Raw genomic sequence first — 22398 nt, forward strand, 5'->3', positions numbered from 1 at the left:
CCTGTTTAAGGTTGTTTTTGCTTTCTTAACATAGATGGCTTCCTTCACACCCCTCTCCAACCACCTGTCTTCTTTGTCCAAAATGTGAACATTCTGGTTCTTGAAAGAATGTCCTTTGTCGTTAAGGTATAGATGTACTGCCAAGTCTTGTCCCAAGGAGGTCCCTCTTCTTTGTTGGCCATGCATCTGTGAAGAGGTTGTTTGGTTTGGGATTTTGTATTTGGAGAACATTTTTTTTAAGTTTTGAGAGACTCCAGCAACATATGGGATGGCATTGTTTTTGTGTTTAATCTTCTCATTGTTATGTTCTGCTGTATGTCCCAAAAAAGGACAATCTTTTGAGGACCACAATGTTCACATTTTGGACAAGAAGATAGGTGGTTTGTGAGGGGTGTGAAGGTAGCCATCTATGTCAAGAAAGAAAAACCAGGCACAAGGAGGGAGTTAGTCATCAGATTCTGAGTGTTGGGACAGGACAGTTCCAACAAAACAAACTGAAGTACGAACCTCCAAAGTCAATTATTTCTTGAGGTCAGGCTAAACTAAGAATGGAGCTTCTGAGATGGACTTCTTAAGTTCTTGAAAGGCAGAGTCAGCCTTAGGGGACCAGTAAGAGTTGGACTCAGAGGATGGGAGCTACAGTTTACCAGCTATATAACGGGAAATATCAGATTGGTGAACTTAGTTTTTACTTCCCAGGGAAGAAAGTATCAAAACCGGAGACTTTAAGAGGTTGTAACCCAGATAGTTCTGTCCATCGGTTTTTGACTTCAAGCTATTGCCATCTTTGCTTATGCAGCAAGAGAAATATCTAAAACACACAAAAAAGTCTACCTCTGAATGGTATAAAAAAAGTTTGGGAGTGACCTCGTTAAAGTTAAGTTTTAAATCCAACTAAAATAAATAAAAGTACATCTGTATTAGGCCAATTTTTTCCTTTTTTTTTGCACTTTGTATCTGTTATTTGTTTCCTATTTTACCAGTGTTGTGAATCCAAAGGAAAGGCATTGTTCTGCATTGCTGACACTCCTGTGTGTTTCTGTGGCAGCTATGAGTTGTCGGAGACTATCAGTGCAACTGTGTTCGTCTTCATGGTGCTTTAGCGAGGTGCTCCAAGAAAATGGATAAAGGTTGCTACGGTTGTCAGATGATGTTTCTTACTGAAAGCTGTTAGAGGAAGGGCGCCGAACAGGGCTTGTGACAGAAATAGTAGTATTAGATGCCAGCCTGCAGCAAGTACACAAAGAGCTGCTTCTCCATGTTTTCATCAGGTTCTGTTTCATTCAGGCCAGAGTACATGAGGATTATGATGGAAGTGCCCAGAGAAAAATATGAAAAAGTTTTAATAATTTCGCTCTAGATGAGCTTGTTTTAGGTGTGGTTTTTATTGCCTTTTTTCCAGTGTCTTTCAAAAGGGTTCACTGTGTCACTCTAATTATGCTCCCTTCTTTTCTCGGTCAGTTTTGGATGTTGCACAGGCTTCTCTCTGCCGAGTAAACAACTCTGGCGAGCTATTGGCCTAGATTCACTGTTTTGCTTGAACCTTAAGCGGTGCTTTGTTTGTTTGTTTTTGTTTTGTTTTTCTCTTAGGGATGGCCTACGAATATGCTCCCTTACATTACTGGAATCCTGTATATTCTCGCATTTTCCTTGCCAGTTTGTTATAAATCCAAATTCCCCGAAAGTCTTTTCAGTTTAGTGTTCTGTCCATACGAGGCTTTTTCTTTTTTCATAATTTTTGTTCCAAATGAATCATGCTGCTGAGCCAACACTGCCAGTATACTCTCTGCGGTGACGTCAATGAGCGCGGTGCAAGTTCATGGATAGCTGATAATCGTGCTTATTAGAGGATATTTCTGCTTAATGAATTTGGCTGTATACAGCAGACAGGAAGTCTGGGCGACTATGTCAGATATTAGCTGCCATGTTGAAGGTCTGATTATTTTGTCTCTCTCCAAGACAATAAATAGAGCGGTTGGAGAGTCCAGGGAGTCTGGGGGCCCAGAGAACGTTTTGTCTGCTTCCCTCATTGATGAAAGATTCTCTTAAGAGAGAAGATGATGAGTTGCTCTCGGTTCTGTGGTTTCTGCTTTTTTTTTCTTCTTCTTTTAAATGAAGCAAGTTTTGGCTGCTTACATGTTTAATTTCTTTTTAAGGGATAAAAACAATACAATGCACAGTGTTGAGTGGCTTTCAAAAGTAAAATAATCTTATACTACATCACATTATGTTATAAAATGATTCTGCACTAAAATGCAATCTGAAGGCGCAGGGTTAATCAGGGGATTTTAATGAGGAGAAAAATATTCACTTATAAAAAACTGATGAGGGGCGTAAATGGGCATGGAAACAAGAGGGAAACTTAAGGACCAAGTGCCAAATAAAGAAAAACTGCAGGTTTTAAAGCAACAAAGAACAGGTGCAGACAATTGGCTAAACGACACACAGGGTGAAATAAGTAAGTAACTTGGAAAAACAGGAAAGAAACCAACCTAACATCAAGAACTCATATGACAAAGGCACAAAATTATATTTAAAATCGTAGGGAGGTCATATTTAAATGTCAAATCATTCTGGCTTAAACATGTATATAAATGTACTCTTTATCAGACCATATTGTCCAAAAAATTAGATAATTTCCATATTTTTTAAAAATCCTGTGTGTTTTTTCCCCCCGTTATTTTATGCAGGCCAGTTAGTTATACGTCAGCCTGAACACCTAAATTCGGCCTATCACATATAAATGGTCATCTGTCAATCAAATTTTTTCGGTAATAGCATCTTGATTCATGTCGCAGCCAATATAAGCAACAGTTGAAATATGAATAATTTACTTTACCATTGAGTTCCGTCCCAGTGTTCACGGGGATGGACGTCTGTGTCTTCAGCAGGCGTAGAGCTAACAGAACTGGCAGCGTTGCGAGGCAAGGGCTCAAACATGTACGGCTGTAAGCCTTCTACACCAAACCAAGCTTCTGCCGCCCTGGCACCCTCTTCCACAACATCTTCGTCCTGTCATGATGGATTTCAGAAAAGCCCAATATGCAGAACACCACGGAGACTGATGAAAAGTTTAACAATGTTTATTGATCACAAGCACATGGAATAAACACTGGAACTGGTTCAGGCCTGGGGGCAGGTTCACTGGAGTCTGTGAGGATGACAGTTCAGTTAGCTTGGGAGCAGAAGAGTTTGAGTTTGAGAGTTTCTGATGGATACCTTGAGGAGTCCGGGTTTGGCTTTGAGAGAGGAACTGTTGGGTCCATAGACTGTTTAGTTCAGCAGAGTCCAATAACCGCTTCAGCGTCTTACTTCTAGCTTGAAGGCAGACCTTGGTTTTGGGTTTCCAGCTCTTAGTCCAGAGCTGCATGGGAATCCAGAGAAGAGTCTTCAGGTTTGGCTCAGAGGGCAGGCTCGGCAGGTTAAGCTCATCCAGAGCTCACAGGGAAACAGGATTCCAAACTGGATCAACACTGCGGCGTTGAGGCAAGGTCTGAAGGCAGGTTATATACTGGAGGATCCTCTAATGACGAGATGCGCCTCAGGTGTGTTGAAGGCTCAGCTCAGGAGGATCCACGACGCACTCTGCTGGAGAAAGGTGGAACTTCTCCAGATCCCAACACGTCCCCACTTTGCTCCTCTAAATAAAACATGGATGGTGAAGGAGACTCATCCATGACCTCCAACACAAAACTCTGCTCCTCTTGCATGTTTCCGCTGTCCATAGCGTTCCTTGACAGTGTCGTTTCTAAGTCATCAATTTAGTGCTACTTGGTCCTAATGGAATTTCCCATTGGGAACCTACTAGCACTAAGTTGCTAACTGGTTAGCAAGATGCTTCGGAGAAATAAGTCACATTTAAACTTGGTTGCGCCACAATAACCCTGCCCCCTTGATAAACAACCAATCACATTCACTTTATTAACTCGTGTAAAGTCATGCACCACTCGGGAGAGCTTAGAAATGCAACTTGTGGAACAGCCGTTAAACTATAAGTGTATTTTATTTTAGGATCTTATACATCACAACAAAAATGGTACAAAATTCTACGCGGAGTGAAAATGTAAAGTCTTGCCATTTACCAAATGGATGTAAGGCTACAGTCACAATGGAGGCAAATCCCATCTGTTTACCCGAAGTCTGCACAGTCTGAAACGACCAATCCAAATGTTTTCACCCTCCAAATAAAGCATTTTCAGCCATTTAAATATACGGTACTAAATTGAATACATATATTTTTTTAAAGCATCTGCAGTCTGAAAAGTGATGCAACATTTTCTCAGATATGTACGTCATTGCCAGGCCTCCCACTACACATCTACAGAGACAGCAGAAGCATCAACGACTGCTTGGCAAATAGCTGTTGTTTATAGTTGTGTTCTTGTCTGACTTTCCTTTTTCTTAGTTGAAATTATCTTTATAAACAATTTAGTGTCCGATCCCACAGAAAATCATATCTTGTAATTACATCTTATTGAAATCTTATTGGGCTTGATAGACCGCATACTATCCTCTGCAACTTTGCTTGTGACCTCCTTATCTGTCTTGGTCAGAGCAATTTGGTGAACATGTCATGTATCAGACAGGAAAAGGGGCACACATCCACACTGGGGAAATACAAAGTAAAACCTTGAATCACAGCCAGGTTCGCCCCGTTTGGAAACACATGGAGTGTGCATAGCAAGTGGAGCAGAGTTGGACAGACACAATCAATAAACATTGTTAATAAGCAGTGCATTTTACCAATAGTAGGAGCTAAGTAGGACAAATCAGATGAAGTGAAATAGCGATCCTCTCTAAGCTTTAAAAATACTAATCTGAAACTAGAATGCTCATGAAGGACTTTGTGCACAATATCTGTTTTACTTTATTAATCTTCACAAAAAGCGCTCTTAAAATCACCTTTCATTGGCCTAACCCATTTTATTTGACTTTTACTAGTCTGTGCAAGAAAAAATTGGATATTTTCTGGTTATTTGGGACATCAGCAATTGAACAATACTGTACAGTCCTGCTCGAATCGGGACATCTGGTCACACTGTGTGTAGTGGGAGCCTCCAAGCGGCCAGTGTGAAAGAAAAACATTGCAGAGCTGGACACAAGTGGTGTGACCTGGCTTTAGATGTCTTAGGCATATCCTCCTCCCTCAATAGTGTTTTTCTGTTCCCATCCACATTTGTGTAATTTAGGAATAATAAGCCTTATTTCCAGTAGCTCTACCTAGACTGACTCCACTGCAAACAGCCCACTTTGGTTGCATTTCCATTTCCTTTTCTGTGTTGGACCTTCCTTTTTAGTACCGTAATGTAACACAAACAGACTGCTGTAAATTGACTGGTCATGACATAAGGAGAAATGAGAAGGTCCTTGCTGTGGGATTGAAGGAAAAAGTTCAAAATGACCACATTGAGACATTGGGTCAAACTAGGTTAGAATTTTTAAATTTGCTAACCATGAACCATGCAGGAAGGGAAAAAGAAAAACTAAAGAAAAAAGATTTTTTTGTCCCTTCTATTTCCATCTGACTGTATTTAATAAGCTAAGTTAGCTCCTCAGTAGACTGGCCAGCCGGATTGTCTCACGCTGTACGGTGTATCACTCTGGAAACTAACATGGATTACTACAAACTTATGCCTGTATTACGGTACATTTACACCAAATGTGCTTGTAGCATCAAAAAGGTATCCATTGGTAAAGCTCTGCATTGAGCTGCAACCATTCAGATTTCCAAACTCTGTCACTCTGGATGTTTAAAAACTCAAAAATCTGGAAATGTTTCAAGACATGCTGCTCTCAATGCTCAAATCTTGCTGCAAGACTTCTTAATGCCCCTTGATGGGGGCCCCCATACACTTTTCATGTAAACCAGAAGCCTTGGCGCTGAAAATGCAATGGATGCGAACAGACCATTAGGCTACGTTCACACTGCAGCCTGAAGTGATCCAAATCTGATTTTTTTTTTGCCCTGGATCGGACCTTTTATGGCAGTCTGAACAACACAGAGTTTTCCAATCCGACCCAGGCCACTTGGCTATGTGGTCCTGAATCCGATATGAATCAGATCTTTTCAAATACGACCTGTGTCTGAATGGCCAGGTCGCATTTGTCCGACCTGAATGTCATCAATACCCGACAAAGGTCACTATTGTGGGTCTTGCTATGAAGAAGCGGCAAGAAAAACAACAACCATGGCGGATGATGATGCGGAGAGCAGTATTTATGTTTAACCATATTGAAAAGATTGACTTTTTACGGTTGGAAAAGACCGCTAGATGCGCGCCGGTACTACCATCCATGTTTACTTCCGTAAACATAGAGCACGCTGGCCTGTGATGTCATTGTGTCCTCTACTGCACATGCATGACTGCAGTTCAAACTGGAGATCACATACAAGTCACATATATTTGAAAATATGAGCTGCAACGCAAAAAAAAGAAATCGGATCTCACAAAAAAATCGGAATTGAGCATCAAGGCCTGCAGAATGAACGTAGCATTAGTCAGTGGTGGCAATGCTAGTTCTGCTGATCAGCTGTCATTCTATGAGAAGCTGCTCTCTTTCTTCCCTTTTCTGCTGCACATGGTGGCCGTGACCCAAAGATCAGACAATAAGAAACATGTTTGATTTACATCATTTAATGTGTTCTGCATCACTGGGTCGCACCCCTGGAAAAGTGTTAATAATTGTTTCTTAAAAATGCCTGGTTTAAAAACATATATTTATGGCCTATTAACCACCATAGGAGGAGGAGGCGGCTGGCAGATAGCAGAAGCGACTTTGTGCACTTTAACGTCATTATCCTTGTTTAAACTGAGAATGGCAAAATATGTAAACTTCTTCAGGCAACCTTTTCAGCAGACAGCTGTTCTCCCCTCTGCTTCTTTCTCTATCCCTCATGTTAAAACCTTGTGTGGTACAGGGGTAATGTTTATTTCTTATATTTAGTTGTCTATGGTTTATATTTTAGTTATCTTTCTCAGTGGTACCATGCAGAGTAAAAAGAGACTGAGCTTTATTCTTCAATGTAATAGTTGCCGTCATTATGTCGATGTTGTTTCCTACCTGAGTAGCGGAACTTTGCAGCACCTCCAGAGTTATTTGGCTGATTGTCTGAATGGTGCTCTCCATGCTCTAATTCCTAATAGGTTTGCAGTGGTGTTGTTCTCTTTTTATTTCAGCTGAAGGGTTGAACATTGCTCTGTCAGATGTTTAGAAGCTTAGAAAATTTACAAAAAAATTCAATTAAACCTGAGGGGAGTTTTAAATAAAAACATTTATGAGACTGAAGTAATTTAAGTAATGAAGTCATTTAAAAACATTTAGAAAAAGTTTTTTTTTTCTTTGTTACTTTTCATGCATGCATGCATGTTCAACCATGTCATGAATGTTGACTCTCGGTTTATCTCTCTAAATATTCTGTTATATTTTCAAATTAAAAGCAGAGGAGGTATCAAAAGTCCCAGTTTCATTCAGTACGTCCCTGAAAACAGATGTATCCACACATGACCTGCTCAAATTGATGGAAAACATAACGTGATCAAAGGTTTTGTTCACACGTGTGTGTGTCTCTATGACAATCAGACTAAATATTATCCCAACTGTGGTTCCGACTTGGAATCTGCGGATCGTTCACTATCAAGCTGCACTGCCATTTTATTGGTTCCTCCATGAATACAGTACAAGCAGAGTCAGTACTGTATCAAGGAGGCATATAATCATAGAGGGCTGGTCAGCCCTTTCCTGCTGCCTCCGGTGAAGCGTTTCTGTTTGTGCCTCTCTCCCTTTGATTATTGGATGTCAGTGTGTAATATCAACATTAATGACATATTATTTTGGACCTCTGACAAGCTTCCATGAGTCAAACGGCAGCAGATGAGAAGTAGCTGAAGCAAAGGCTCCTTTGTGCTAGAAACAGTCCTAATGTAGGTTTGTCTTTTTGACAGCTCAGGTCGGGGAACGTGTCTGGACAATGAGCCTCCAAAACGAGATTTCCTGTATCCAACCATGGCCCCGGGGCAGGTGTACGATGCAGACGAGCAGTGCCGCTTCCAGTACGGAACATCCTCGCGTCAGTGCAAGTATGGGGTAAGAAACCAGCATCTCGCCCGTTTCACTAATGAACAAATCCCTTATCCTGTCCTATCAGACGGTCAGATCAATGATAAAACACTCGTTATACTTTTGTCAAACATCTTTGTAATGCCACAAACTGCACTCTGTACATTCTGTGTTGTATGCAGTCAAATCAGAGATTATCTGAGACTATTAGAGATGAACTAAGTTACTTCATTTTATCCAAGAAAAATATTTGACAGCACATTATGACAAGCTCCAAAATCACGTCCTGTTATTTTGGCCCCTAAGCTCATAATTGTGGTTTTAGAACAGGATGAAAGACGTAAGACTTTTACGGGAATGATTCAACTCAGCCAAACTGCAGTTTATTTTGAGACAGTAATCAGATCACACTGCCTGGCATGGAGGAGATGTACCCTGTGATCTGACCAGCATGACAACCCCAGAGGAGTGCTGGGGATATCCAGGTCTAATGGATAGTTCCCACATGACGTAACATCCAATTTGTTGAGAACAACAGCCCCGTTGTGATGGTATATAAAGCCTGAACAAATGCGCTTAACCGTTCCACGTAAGATATCCTCAGTGGTTGTGTATTGTCGGGTTAATTTTGTTTTATTTGTACAAGTTTGTTATCCAAACAACAGAAATTAGCTTTTTGTTTCGACTAAATTAGTCACAAGATCAAATCTTGTTTAGTTTTGTACAAAAATAAAACAGTAAAAATAAGTTTTTTTTCATTACATACCAAGTTTTAGTAGAAGTGAATCTGAATCTGAGAAAACGTAGCAACTAAGGATTGAGCATTATTATTAGCCAGCAACATAGATATTAGCTGTATAAACGAGATCGTAGCTGGTAAATATCCAGAGGAAAAATGCAGATTCACTCTGATCATTTTATCTTTTTTTTTTCAAATAAATTGGATCCAACCTTTTTTAAAATGATTTAACAGTTTGAGGTTTTCATAAACAAACAAAACAAAGAGTTTCACATGATGCCATTATCTCACATTGCATAAATGGAGATTTGAAGAACAAGCAAGAGGGGGCAACTGTGGCTTTCCTTTAATAAATAAAGGTCAAATTGTTTCTTCATCTGTCTTATGCCTTACATGCTATCAATCAACCAATTTCTTTATTGTCAACTACAATTTACATTGTAATCGAGATTTCAGTTTCAGTACACACCGTTCATCACATGTCATTCATTATTTATTAATTCACATTATATGTGGAAATAAATAAAAAAGAGGGTAAAAATTCACTTAAAATAATAAGAGTTGACTGCTTGTTTGGAACTGGCTTCTACAGAGTTTATGTTTTTTTTCTTTTTCCTTTATTTGGCACTAAATTACAGAGGTAATGAGTAATGAGTTGTTGGTGCATTGTCACACATTACTCAGACATGTAAAATTTAACAGCATAAAGACCCACATGGATAACATCTGTGTTTTGTTTTGGTTTCAAACCCACATGATCTCATAAAACTGCGTCATTAAAGAGAGCCGTCTGACCTCTACGGCGTATAATTTTAGCACATTTTAAACATATTACTGTTTCTTTCTATTTAGGTATAAGAATAAATGCTTTTATGACTTTACTTAGCATGTTAGACAGGTTTCTTGTTTTGCTGTTTTGTAAGTCTTATAAGCTGACTTAACCTTATAAGGTGAGTCAATACATAATGTCATGAAAGCCTATGCCATGATCAAAATGAAAGAAGTTAATTAAAACTGTATTCAAGCCTTGTCAATTTAAAGGACAATAAGATTCTATATTCTTTGGCTGCTAGTATTTAATAAAGGTGTTGGATACAGCTTATTTGATATCAATCTAATACCAAATAAATACAGGGCCAGTACTGTGGATACTGATACTGATACATTTTAAATTTAGATATTTTGTCTTAATCAATGTTAAGGAATAACTGAGATTTCGTAAATCTCAGTTAGCAATCTGATTGCAGCCATCCAACACTATTTCCTGCTAATATTAGCTGGTGGAAATAACTATAATTATATCAATATCACATAATATAAACAGTGTGAGGCTCTCGGTTGTGAAAAGTTATCCCCTGAGCTCTGATGTCAATAGTTTTTTGAGCTCTAAGGCTGATTTATACTCAGAAACCAGGGTGCCTGTGTGTGTGTCGCAGTTAACTCGGATATGCCCCCGCCCCTTCCCCAGACACTCTGGTGCATGTCTCCGAATGTGCAGGTGACCGCAGACAGTGCCACAGACAGGAGGCCTCTGATTGGTTAAATCTACATCTGCTCTAAACTATGCGTATTTCCTGTTTGGTACCTTACCGGCTTTTTTTTTTGTATGACCGCCATTGTGGAAAACAACTTGTGAAGATGCACCCGCTAGAGGGAGCGGTGCACAAAGGTTGGGACCCTTTTTCCACCTGGATCCCGCTCTTTTTAGCCCTTATGTCCTGTCGCACAAACTTGCTCCTTGCGTTTTTCCACTTCCTCACCGCCTCGGCCGTATCTAGACCCACAGCTAGTTCGTTATTGTCCCTCTTGCATTGTGGTGTGGAATAACATAGTGTAGACCACGCTTCAAAATTGGGCATAAATCAAAAATATCTGTGTCAAACCAACGACAAGCGGCAGACCAAACCAGACTAAAGTGCGCATTCAGCTCGGCAAAGAACTCATGCTCTTCCTCAACACTGAAGTCCTCAGACATTTTTCTTTCGTTGTTTCTTTCTTTGCACAGGTAAACAGCACATTTCTTCTTCTACGCTTGCATTATCGGCAGAGCAGACGCTGAATGCGCACTTTCATCTGGTTTGGTCTGCCGCGGTTTCCGTAGACTCGTGAATGCGCTTTTAGGAAATACTATACACTACTGTTTATGCTCTAAAAACATTCTAAATGACTTTGTTTCGAGTAAATTATGGACGCTACCCACTCAGGACACTTGGAATACATTGGACGAGCAGTATGGAGGAATATTGACACGTTTTTTGTGGACTTTTATGGACCTTTCTGCCTCGGGCACCATAGACCTCCATTATTTGAATGTCAGCAGACAGCAAGAAGCCTCCCAGATCTCCAGATGCATTTGAGATATCAAAAAAGTACTCCAGAGTGTTGTTCAGCATGGGGGTGAGTAGAAAATGAAGGCTAATCATGTTTTGGGTGTACCATTCCTTTAAGGGTTCCACCCTCAAAATGAAAAAAGTTTAAACGAGGGCTCAAAAATAGGTCCAAACACAAGTAGGAGAGAATCTACAGGCGCATAAATAGCAAGAGAGCGCAATGAAAGAGCATGCAGCTATGCTTGGGACCTATGCTTGCCACTGTGTGATGTTGTTTGGCCCTGACTGCAAATACATAAATGTTGGTATGCTGCCGGAGAATTAAATATCTATTTCTTTAAGGTATTAGGATTATGATGGGTGCTATGATGTAGCTAGAAACTTGCAGAAAAAAAGTTATGGTTTGTTGTTCTGTTTCTATTGTATTGATTGAGGCAAAAATTTACACCATTAGAAACATTTTTTGCCTTATTTCCAAAGGTTATGGTGATTTAATTGATTAGCATGAACTGTAAAGAAATGCTGAAAGGAAACCAGTTCAATCTAGACTTGTTAATATATTATAAAACATTAAAAAAAAGAAACAAAAGCAACAAAAAAAAATTTGAGTTGAAGCTTTTATAGGCAATATTTTTCAGTTGTGTTTTGATATGTTGGAATAACTGCAGAAACACCAATGCAGATCAACAGAGCAGTTATATTTCACTGACTATGGCCTTCAGAGAGTTTAAGTAACTTCAGCCTTGTTGATGACTGAGCCCTAGGGGGTCGCCATGGAATCTAACTCTCAGTATGAGACTTCGTCAGAGGTGGGAATAGACATCAGAGGATATTTGTGACTTTACAGCAGTAATTTAGTCACCCTCAAAGCTACCAACACAATCTAGCATGGGAGTGCTTCCTGAAGTAGGTCATCAGCGGAAGCTGTAACCTATGAAAATAAACAAACACCATTTGATGGATGTATTAGCAAAGTCCTTACTCAGTCCTCCAGCTCTTTTTATTATTAGCTTGTTCTCTGTTAACATAAATCCATCAGGCTCTCATCCCTGAACTCTGAGGTCTGCACCGCTGACCTACGAGCTTGGCAGATGATAGTGAATGGAGCAACATGGTGGCTTATTGAAAGCAGCTGGCAGTGGGTAATCCTTGCAACTGAAGAGCGGCAGTTTGCTGCTTTATTTAATCTGGACAGACTCAGAGAGCTGCAGGCCTGTGGCATATTTTCTGACCCTGGGGTTAAGGATCTACGTGTGGAATCGTAACTCTCTTTCATGAGTCTACTCTTCTGCAGCGCACAACTGTCCTGTTAAAAGCCTTTGAAGTTGAAAGATGGGGCAAGCCGGTTTGGTTTAATGGGAAATCTAATGCAAGGTTATACAGGAATGTCCTTGTAGTATGATAATCCATTTATGGCATTATTTATTTGGGGGCAACTCATTGCTGCCTCCTATTACTTCAGTAATCTAAATGGATTCCCCGTTCTAGACGGAGGAATTGTGCTTATTCAGACTACTCAATAAAACTGCAGATATTTGTCTTTATCTGAGACTTGGGAGGCATGTTGCTCACTCTTGGTTTCCCTTTAGACGCCAAAAAGGGATTTCTTGAACTGATGTCACGGTCCCGTGTGGTTCTGAGGTAAACGTGAAAAAAAGTTAGTCATGCTGTTGATCCAGCTGAGTCTTCATTTCTCATAAAAGCACATTAAGAGCACCAGATGACCCCTTGGCTTATTGCTTAAGATTCACTATGATCCAAAGCATATGGGCTCTTGATGTCAGAAGCCTTTCAGCAGTCAAGATGCTGTCTCATCAACCCCCCCTTTTCTGATTTCATCACAAATCATGTCGATTTAGAGATTAATTTCTTTCATTTGTCTTCTTTTTTTTTTGCTCATCTCACAACTGTCAGACAGCAGAGGGAAAACACCAAGAGGAAAACCACAAAAATCCAATGATAAATCTTACTCGCTGGTTTTCCAGCAGTCAACCCCCCAGTCTGCCGATTTGATTTATTCTGACCAACTTGCTTTTTGCCTTCTTTCCTAGGAAGTGTGTAGAGAGCTCTGGTGCCTTAGCAAAAGCAACCGCTGTGTAACTAACAGTATCCCAGCTGCAGAAGGGACCCTGTGCCAGACTGGCAGCATTGAGAAAGGGGTAAGTCAGCAAATGTTTCTTCTGCATTTGAATATGATTGCAAATAACCTAAAAGTCCCTAACCCCCCACACACTTATTGTTCCAAGTTTTTCCTTACAAAAAAAGCCACACAAAATTCATACAGGATTATGGTCAAAAGATCAAATCCTACTTTTTTGTAGAAACACTATAAAAAAAAGGGGTTATTGTTTTTACCCTTCTTAAGTTTCATGTCTGATATAGAACTATGCCTTTATAAAAAGTAAAGCCCACCAATCAAGAATCTGAGGAAATCTCAAAATCACATTAACCTGAAAATATATTTGGAAATTCTAAGTATAGGACAGTCATGTATTCTCCAGACTAAATACCTATCGTTATTGAAGGCAGCTACATTTTACACTGGTTAACTATATCAACTATATAGGAGTGAGAATTGGCAAGCATTCTGCGATATGTATCATCATATGATTTATCCCGATACGTTAACAAAGACGATATATTGCAGTTTGTATAATAATATAGCTATGGAAGACCTCACAAAATCTTGTAGTTGCTCTGCTGTTGCTGGTTCAGAGCAGCTAAATAATAGGCTATTGGGCACTGCACTGCCAACTAGTGGCTGGAGGTTTAGGAGTTTTATATAGAAGTAAGACAATGACATGGATGCTTGCCTTTTTTTACATTTAAGTTCCATTCATCCGTTTTTTGAATTAGGACTGGGCGATATGCCAAAAATATTATACCATAATTTTATCACAATATTACTCGTATTTATGAGAATAATTTATCTGGTCAGTGTAACCAAATCATTTCAGAAAGTAAAACAGTAAAAAAAAAAAACATAAAAAAACATTTAGGCCAAAGAAGCTCTGTGAAATACTTTTAATTTAAATAGAGGAGTTTTGCTAACAGGTGCAAAGACCACAAAAATGCACCTGCAGTATTGGAGAAGTAGTTTCACTAGGCAGCTTGTACAGCGGGTCACTTACTTTGAGCAGGTGTTTGTACCATTCGTTATTTAATCATCTTGAAAGGAACCATATCTTCAAAAAGTAAATGTTTCCTTTACCTTTTCCACCTCATGTTTGTCTTCTAATACGGAGTGCCTTTATCAAATGCTTGTGTTAACCAGTGGCTGCCTCTAGCTGCGATGCTCCAGCTGTTTTTCATGCTTCCATCCAGTGTGCGAAGCGTGATAGAGCCAACTTTGAAAATTACTTTTGTTTGCGCCTTGGGAAATTCGATAGAGGAAAAGCCAAACCAGTTCCATATAATGGAAGTATTGTCCCTACATGCAGCTAACACTATACACATAAACAAGGAGGCAGGTAAGAAAGTGCGCCACTTCCGGTTATTCACTGTGATTGGTTGGTCAGGTGAACTATAAAGTACGTCTAGTGCGTTAGTGGATTAGCATAGAACTGCAATTTTATCCAAATGTGACCTAAACGATTCTACGATCTCCTTACCTTTCAGATCATCTACTTGTTCTAAACCTTCACATTCTAATATCATCATATCACACACTCCTATTTTTAATCAATACCAATATCTATTGAAATCTTGTGATATTATATTGCTTATATATGTTAAATGTATTTTTATGGTGTGCTAGTATTAGACAGATATATAGCCTTCATTTCCATTTTTTAATAAATAAATTTCAAAGCATTGAGGTGCTCATGGAGTCCCCTAATATGCCCATTGGGATGATATACGACTTCGGCCTCACAAGAATCCAACTAAATTACAATAACAGTCACAACCTGTGTTGAAAAGAGCCAGTCATCAACAAAGGTAACAAATTAGTCTAGGTTTGACTGTTCCATGAAATGCAAATTTAATTTAGTTCTAATTCTGAGGTCGCACTGCTGCAAATGTTATGGATGCTTTAGTGAAGTCCGACCTTAATAAACAGCCTTTAGCAGTTCAGAGTTATAACTCTGGGAAGTTTACTTCTATCCCTCAAGCTGTTTTTGTCTGTGTGCACGTGGAACTTTGAAAATAAGCAGATGTCCCAGGCAACACTTAAAGCATTTTGTGATATATTGTTAGATGGTAATTATCAGACTATGCATTTATTTCTTTGTCTACATGTGTTTATTACTTCTCTGGATTAATTGGAACATCTTAGCCGGGAAGAATGGTTGAAGTCATCTCACCAATATCAAGTCTGTAAATAACCATGGGAGGTGGTCATGATGCTTGTAACAGAACATATCATTTCCCTACGTCGTACATCAATCAGAATAATAATTTTCCCCTCGTCCTGTGCAGATTCCCTTTAACAATGAACCAGAGACAGCTGCGTTTGATGTTGTTTTATAATCTACAGGCCGTGAACCATTACAAACCGTTGTATTATGTTCAGGAATTAATGTCAGTTTTATATTCCTAAAAGGTATGGTGGCATTAATCAATCATGGTAAAGTTCCTGAAAAGTTCCTGTTTCGGGAACAAGTTAAGTTTTCTGGAAGACATTTCGCCTGTCAACCAAGAGGCTTCTTCAATTCTATTGGATGAGAGACAAAACGCCTTCTAGAAAAACTCACTTGTTGCCTAAACTGAACTTTTCAAGCTTTACCATGACCTGGATGACCGAGAATCTTCACAGATACGGTAAAGGACCAAGATGGTACGACTTCAAGTCACTCCAAGTTGTGATTTGGTGTACCCTGACAGAGAAGAGTGATTCCCATGTCCTAATGTCCTTCCATAGGCAGTACCCTGGTTAAGGCTTTTCAGAAAGCAGCAAGCATTACGTTCAGTCTTCCCTAACATTCTTGAGAACAATGAAACAAAGATTTGCATTTAAAGAGGATTTTGGCTTTATTTAAAGTCATTTTTCTGGTGAGATGGTAACTTAATGTTTCATGTCAATATGAAACACAGTTCCGTAAATGTTTTTTTTTTTTTTTTTTTTTCCCATTTTCCATTACGCTATATCCCAGGTGGGGTCACAAGACCTGCTGGTACCTATCTCCAGCTGTCTCCTGGCAAGAGGCAGGGTACAACCTGGACAGGTTACCAATCTATCAGGCAACACAGAGACAAACAGCCATTCACAGACACACCTAAGGAGAGTTTAGAGAAGCTAATTAACCTAACAGTCATGTTTTTGGACTGTGGGATGAAGCTAGAGTACCCAGACAAAACCCATGCATGCACAGGGAGAACAAGTAAACTCCATGCAGAAAGACCCCAGGCTGGGAATTGAACCAGCAATACGCCTACTTATTGTATGTAATAAAATCCCTTTATTGCATTCTTCAAGGATCTTTTTAGATATTTTTGACATACACCCTTGTTTTATACCATTTGGAACTTCCTTTTCTGTCCATTGTTACTTCCCTTCTTCCATTGGGCGAACACAGTATGGATGGTCCATTGATTTGGCCATTTCAACTAAAAAAGCCAAAGAAAATGATCCCGGTCATCCAGCACGTCTTCACATAGATGTGAAACGTGTTGGCTGATACGTTTGTCCCACTTTGGAAACTTCAATCAAATAGAGACGACCAAATATGGCGCTTTACGGTGTGTTCACCTGGACATCTCTTTTAATGAACTCCTAAATCAAAGCTACAAAGAAAGCTTTCATTTAAAATGGGATGCTTTTAGTCTTTTGAAGACCATGTATTTATACAAGTAATACTTGATTTTTGCTTATTAAAAGCCAAATGATTTCTTTATTGTCCCTTTAATTTGCTAATTAGGTAAAATTAAATGTGTGTCACTCTGCACGTTTTTGCCTATGGGCTCATTTTAAAAACCCTACATTTTCCAAAAGTTCATTATCATACAGATGTTTTTGTTTATTTTATTGCATAAAATGTATTGTTTTTGTAAAGATGTGACTTTAATGTAGAAAAAAAAAAGAAAAATAGGAACCATAGCGATACGTTTCTTATGAACTTTCCTCAGTTTTACCGCTTTGGTTCTAATTCTATAAAGTGCTGAGAAAGCACTTGGGTGATAATTACTTCTACTGCCTTCAGACTTCCTATCCATAAGTGTTCTTTCCGTCCAGTATGAACTCCTCCAGTTGCTGCTACCATTCACACACCAGAACCCACACCCTTACACAGGCCTGATGAGCTTTAGGTCATCAGGCCTCTGATTATGCCAACCAGGTTAGGGGGAGACAGTTTTAACACGGATTATTGCAGCCATTGTTGATGGTCCTAGTTCTAAAAGGGAAGAATAGGAGATTGTCACGAGCTGTCGTCCATGATTACCATTAGCTCATTGGAGCCTTTGAGGACCGGAGCCCACGTACAGGGTCCTGGACAACACAGGGGGCCCCAGGTTAAACCACGGGGGCTTTAGAAGAGCTTTCGGAGCAGCTTTAGGAAAGCCCACGGCTCACTCTGTCTGCCTTTGCCGAAGGAATGATTGTCAGCCATTTCTTATCTGGCGTATGACGAAAAGAGGCCCTCCCAACAAAAGTAGAAGGATGGAGGAACAGGTCAGATAAAAGTCAAGCAGAAGCTTTCAGGTTTTCACGGAGTTCAAATGGACCCGCAGATATACATTACACTCTAAAGTTTTCAGTACTGATCCCTCTGTCTTTTTTCCCAACTCTCTTCCCTCTCTCCTCTGACTCTAGCTCTGCTAATCTTGTTTAGACACGGCCTCAGCACATGAATAGTCCGTCAAATAGGGCAGTAGCCTAGCCAAGCCCTCACCTTGACTGTTTCAGTGTCAGTTTCAGTGGAACAATAACCCACTGACACAGTTGGAGAGACAAAAGGTTAGTTTCTGATCCCCTCCTCCATCGCTGACGCTGACCAGCTTAGCTGGAGGTTGCAACTGCTTCTGAAGCATTACTCAGCAATCTTTTTGTTTCTTTCCTGCTTTGGAGACGATCGCACATTAAATTGTGAAAGCAGTTCTAAAACCACAGGCGATGTGGTTAGTACTTTTTGTTCGTTTTCTTTACTGCATAGCCTGGTGAAAATAAACCAGGCTCTTTCTTGCACCATACAGTTACCTAAAAAGGGAAATTACTATAAAATTTCTTCATTTTTTCCCACAAATATTACCAACCCTTCGTACACTGTTTAAGACATCCATGTCCGCTGCATGATGCTGCCAACAGCCTGTTTCACTGTTAGGACATTGACTCAGATTTATGCAAAGTCTTAGATTTCTGAAACAGAGCATTTTGAATGCAGAGCCGACAGTTCTATCTATTCTGCATTAGGATGAAGGAAATTCTAACCCATCTGGTTACTGACATCTTGGACATATTGACTTAGTAACCGTAAGTGAACATTGTTGATATAGTAAGTTGTGTGTCATCAGCATAAAGGTTTTGGTATTAATCATAATAAGGCCTTGAAGAGGTTGAATAACTATCAATCCACCAGTTTGTTCACTTGGTTTAACAAATATCAAGAAGTCACAAAGACAAGCTCTCACGTTACACCTTGTGCACAAGTGAAAATGGAAGCATGACAAGGAAAGAAATCGTGCAAACGTTTGCCCGTTTATCCCTGATTATAAAGTTGAAGTATGCGTTGCACACAAAAATCAGTCTAATCATTAAACCCAGAGGTATACAAAATTCAATTTTCTTCATAACGTGTTAAAAAGATTATTCATAGTTGGCATTTTTTCAACTTAAAATCCGAGTTATTCCACAGCTTTACTGCATGTAGTACACTTATAAAATTAGGGATGCACGATATTGGGATTTTGGCCGATATCCGATATTTTAAAACTCATGTAGCCGATAACCGATATCGATACCGATGTTAAAGCTGGACAAAAATAAGTAGTCATTGAAAATAGCAGTTTTGTTTTCCATTTCTGAAACTTTGAAAAATAATATACTCAAATATATTTTCATATGCTGATATCAAATTGATTTTTAAAAACGCGGTATCAATCTATTTTACTTTCAAAATCTCGTGAAATTTTATCGTTCTGTTACAAACTCTCGTGATATTTTGCAAATTCTTGTGAGATTTTGTTAGTAAAATAGATCGATGCCGCGTCAATATATCAACATATAAAAAAATGGCAAAATTTCGTGAATTTTGGGGGGATTTCGTAGCATAATGATGACATATAGCAATATTTCATTAGTAAAAGAGATTGATATGGTGTTTTTAAATGGCAATATATCAGCAAATGAAGATATTGGGATATTTTAATGTATCAATATTTTTCCCTCGTCTTTAGAAGTTTTTAAGTCTGTAAAAAGAAGTTTTTGAGGAAGAAGAAGAAGTAGTATTTTTTTTTTTTTTTTGACTTTAGAAACTCAGAAGCTAATCAAATATCGGGTTAAATATCGGTGGGGTGGCCGATGTCCGATATTTAGTTTTAAGGCCGATACAGGCCGATACCGATAGGGGGCCGATTATATCGTGCATCCCTATATAAAATCCTACTTAATTTGGCTGTTATATCACTTGATCTTCAGTGGGCTGACTACAGAGTCTTTAGAAACCCCACTAACCATTTTTTCCATCAAGTGTTTGTCAGATTTATCAATATGTAATAACTACTTTTAAAAGCCTGGAAAGAATAATTGATTTAATGTCATAACAATCAAAGCTTCATTTTTTTCTGTTTTGCCCCTCCATGACCAGTGGTGCTACCAAGGAGAATGTGTTGCGTTTGGCAGTTGGCCTCAGAGTGCAGACGGAGACTGGGGGCCGTGGTCTTTATGGGGAGAGTGCAGCAGGACCTGTGGAGGAGGTGTTTCGTCCTCCATGAGGCACTGTGACAGCCCAGCGTAAGTAGGCAAAAGTAAGCCACAACAAGCCGAACACACGCATCCAGGTCCTGCCTTCAAGTGTGTGTTTGTGTGTAATCTGTATGTGCATGTGTGTTATATCCATGTGGCTACAGAGGGACAGAAATTAATCTGTTTCTGAAGTACATCAGAAAGTAATTATATATTTTGGGCCTGTCAAAATGGATAAAACAATTATTTCTATTATACTAATCAGAAATAATAAGATTTATTTGAAATAATAACACTAAAATAATGATACTTTTATTCTGCACAATCTAGACATCGGTGAAACAGCAAAAGCTTTCCAAACACCAAAACAGCTCCATTGTAATAAATGAAATGGAGCAATGTAACGTACTGTATGCTATATAACATGTATGGTTTAAAAGTAAGATGCATTAACACAATTTACTGTTTCAATGCAGATAGATGGTAAAACAGAACTATAGTAAAGAGACTATAGTAATAATCCCACTGCTTTTCTCAGTAGTTCTGCAGTTTTAAAATATTGTGATAATACCTCAATTAGTTGCTCATTAGCTGCTAATGCCGAGATTTCCATCTGTCTTAAAGCTTTCTATTGGTGCTCTGTTGCATTTGATCATCTTGAGTTAAACATTTAAAATGTTTAGACTGGTCAAACCTGAAGAGGATCATTCCTGGAGCTTATGAGGTGGTAAAATGTTTTTGTTTTAAAGCCACTAACCAGAGCATCCCTGGCCTGCAGGCAGACATCTGGAATCTTTATCCTTCTTCCACTGTCGTATTCCTTCGTTTTGGAAGCTAGGTATTTCGTCAGACACGCTATTAGAAGACAAAAGAAAGCAAAGGTGAATAAGACAGGAGAGGGGAGAAAAAAGAAAGGATGGAAAAGTGAAGGCACCAGGGTAATGTGGACCACCTGTGTAAGGTAATCAGCTCTGCTCAGGCATCGGTGCAAAGTGGAGTGCAGCCAGAGGAGCCTCTTAACACATTCATTACAGGAGCCTCTTTGCAATGAAGTGGAAATAATCATGGGGAAAACGAGAGGCTAATGAAGGTGAAAGGAAGAATAAAAGAAAGAAAATAAATCCCTCAAAAGATGGAGTGGATGTAGTCTCGACGAGGGGGGGGGACCTGTAAAGAGAATTGTTCTGAAGTTACAGACTGCATCTCCCGTCCAAATCTAAATGTCGTGTCACACTTAAGAGGTCTTACAGCAGCTTGGGTTTCATGAATGAACCGCTGGCACACAGACTCAGCAAAGCAGCAAAAATCACACACAAACATACTTCTGTGTTCTGGCAGAGACTCTGTCACCAAACTTGTGCTTTTGTGGCGTCAAACCTCCGTCTTAGCTTACAGCCGTAAAAATAAATTCTCATTGTAATTCATTGTAAGCGCCTGAAATTCGAGATGTTAAATTAACTTTTTTTTTTTTTTCCCTCTTGAACTCCCCATTCATTAAAATCTCTTCTTTCTTGCAGCCCATCTGGAGGCGGAAAGTACTGTCTTGGAGAGAGAAAACGATACAGATCCTGTAACATTGATGTGAGTCCATCTTCATTACGTTACCTCCTTGTCTTACTTAGATTTAGATCAACTACATGGTAATTTTCTCGGTGTATTTATGACATTAAACTATTAAAAAAAGAAAAGGACAAGAATTCACTGTTTTTATCTAAGTAAACTGTCAGTTTGTACTTCTTCAGTGGAATTTCTGAAACATCTATCTGCATAAGGTGCAAGAAGGGATGTGTAATATCACAAAACTATGAGCTTGTGACATTTAAAAACAGCTCTGGCCTTAGAAAGACAAGGAAACCTCATAACACTTAATTAGAAGAAAAATGTTAAAAACCAACAAGCGTATTATATCTAGCCTCTAAACTAAGGCGGTGGAGACAAAGGGCGTTGCTTTGACGGGTAGCCATCCGGATGATGATCACAGTGAAAGGGATCCAGAATTCCTTTGAGGTAATGGGAAAACCTTGCAACCAAATAACCATGAAAGAAGCACTTTACCAATTATGGTTTGTTTTATGCATCAACACCCTTTCCTCATTAAAAGATATACCTCCAGCTGTTGGGAGTTTGCCAAAAGATTCTCAGACTATGAGACACTCAAAGTCTTTATTCCCGACCTGTCAATATTCAGGCTTGCTAACCACATTTCATCTGCAATAAATTAGCATAGGAAGTTTCTTATCTATGTTACTGAAGGCCCACCAGTAGGTCACAAAGAACAAAAAAGATTAACTGGTAAAGAAGTTTTGTAATTGTGCTCAAAATTTCATCCATCTTGACAAACATCCTGATTCCAGAGCATGATGCTACCACCACTGTGTTTAGGGTTTCATTCACAGATCAGTCTGGAGACTCTCCGTTAAAGAAAATTTGGA

The 22398-nt window shown here is 39.2% G+C and overlaps 1 protein-coding gene across 2 annotated transcripts in view; it reads left to right on the plus strand.

The window, feature by feature from the left end:
* The window catches only part of adamts6 (ADAM metallopeptidase with thrombospondin type 1 motif 6), a 106345-nt gene that overhangs the window by 35298 nt on the left and 48649 nt on the right, over positions 1–22398 (plus strand). For both annotated transcript variants that reach the window (XM_015391413.1, XM_015391412.1), the window contains exons 11-14: positions 7944–8085; positions 13179–13286; positions 19869–20014; positions 21484–21547. In XM_015391413.1, the coding sequence (XP_015246899.1) occupies positions 7944–8085; positions 13179–13286; positions 19869–20014; positions 21484–21547 (460 nt within the window). The remainder of the gene's footprint in view (positions 1–7943; positions 8086–13178; positions 13287–19868; positions 20015–21483; positions 21548–22398) is intronic.

Source organism: Cyprinodon variegatus, unplaced genomic scaffold (genome assembly GCF_000732505.1).
Source record: "Cyprinodon variegatus isolate N-32 unplaced genomic scaffold, C_variegatus-1.0 Scaffold540, whole genome shotgun sequence".
Lineage (NCBI taxonomy): Eukaryota > Metazoa > Chordata > Actinopteri > Cyprinodontiformes > Cyprinodontidae > Cyprinodon > Cyprinodon variegatus.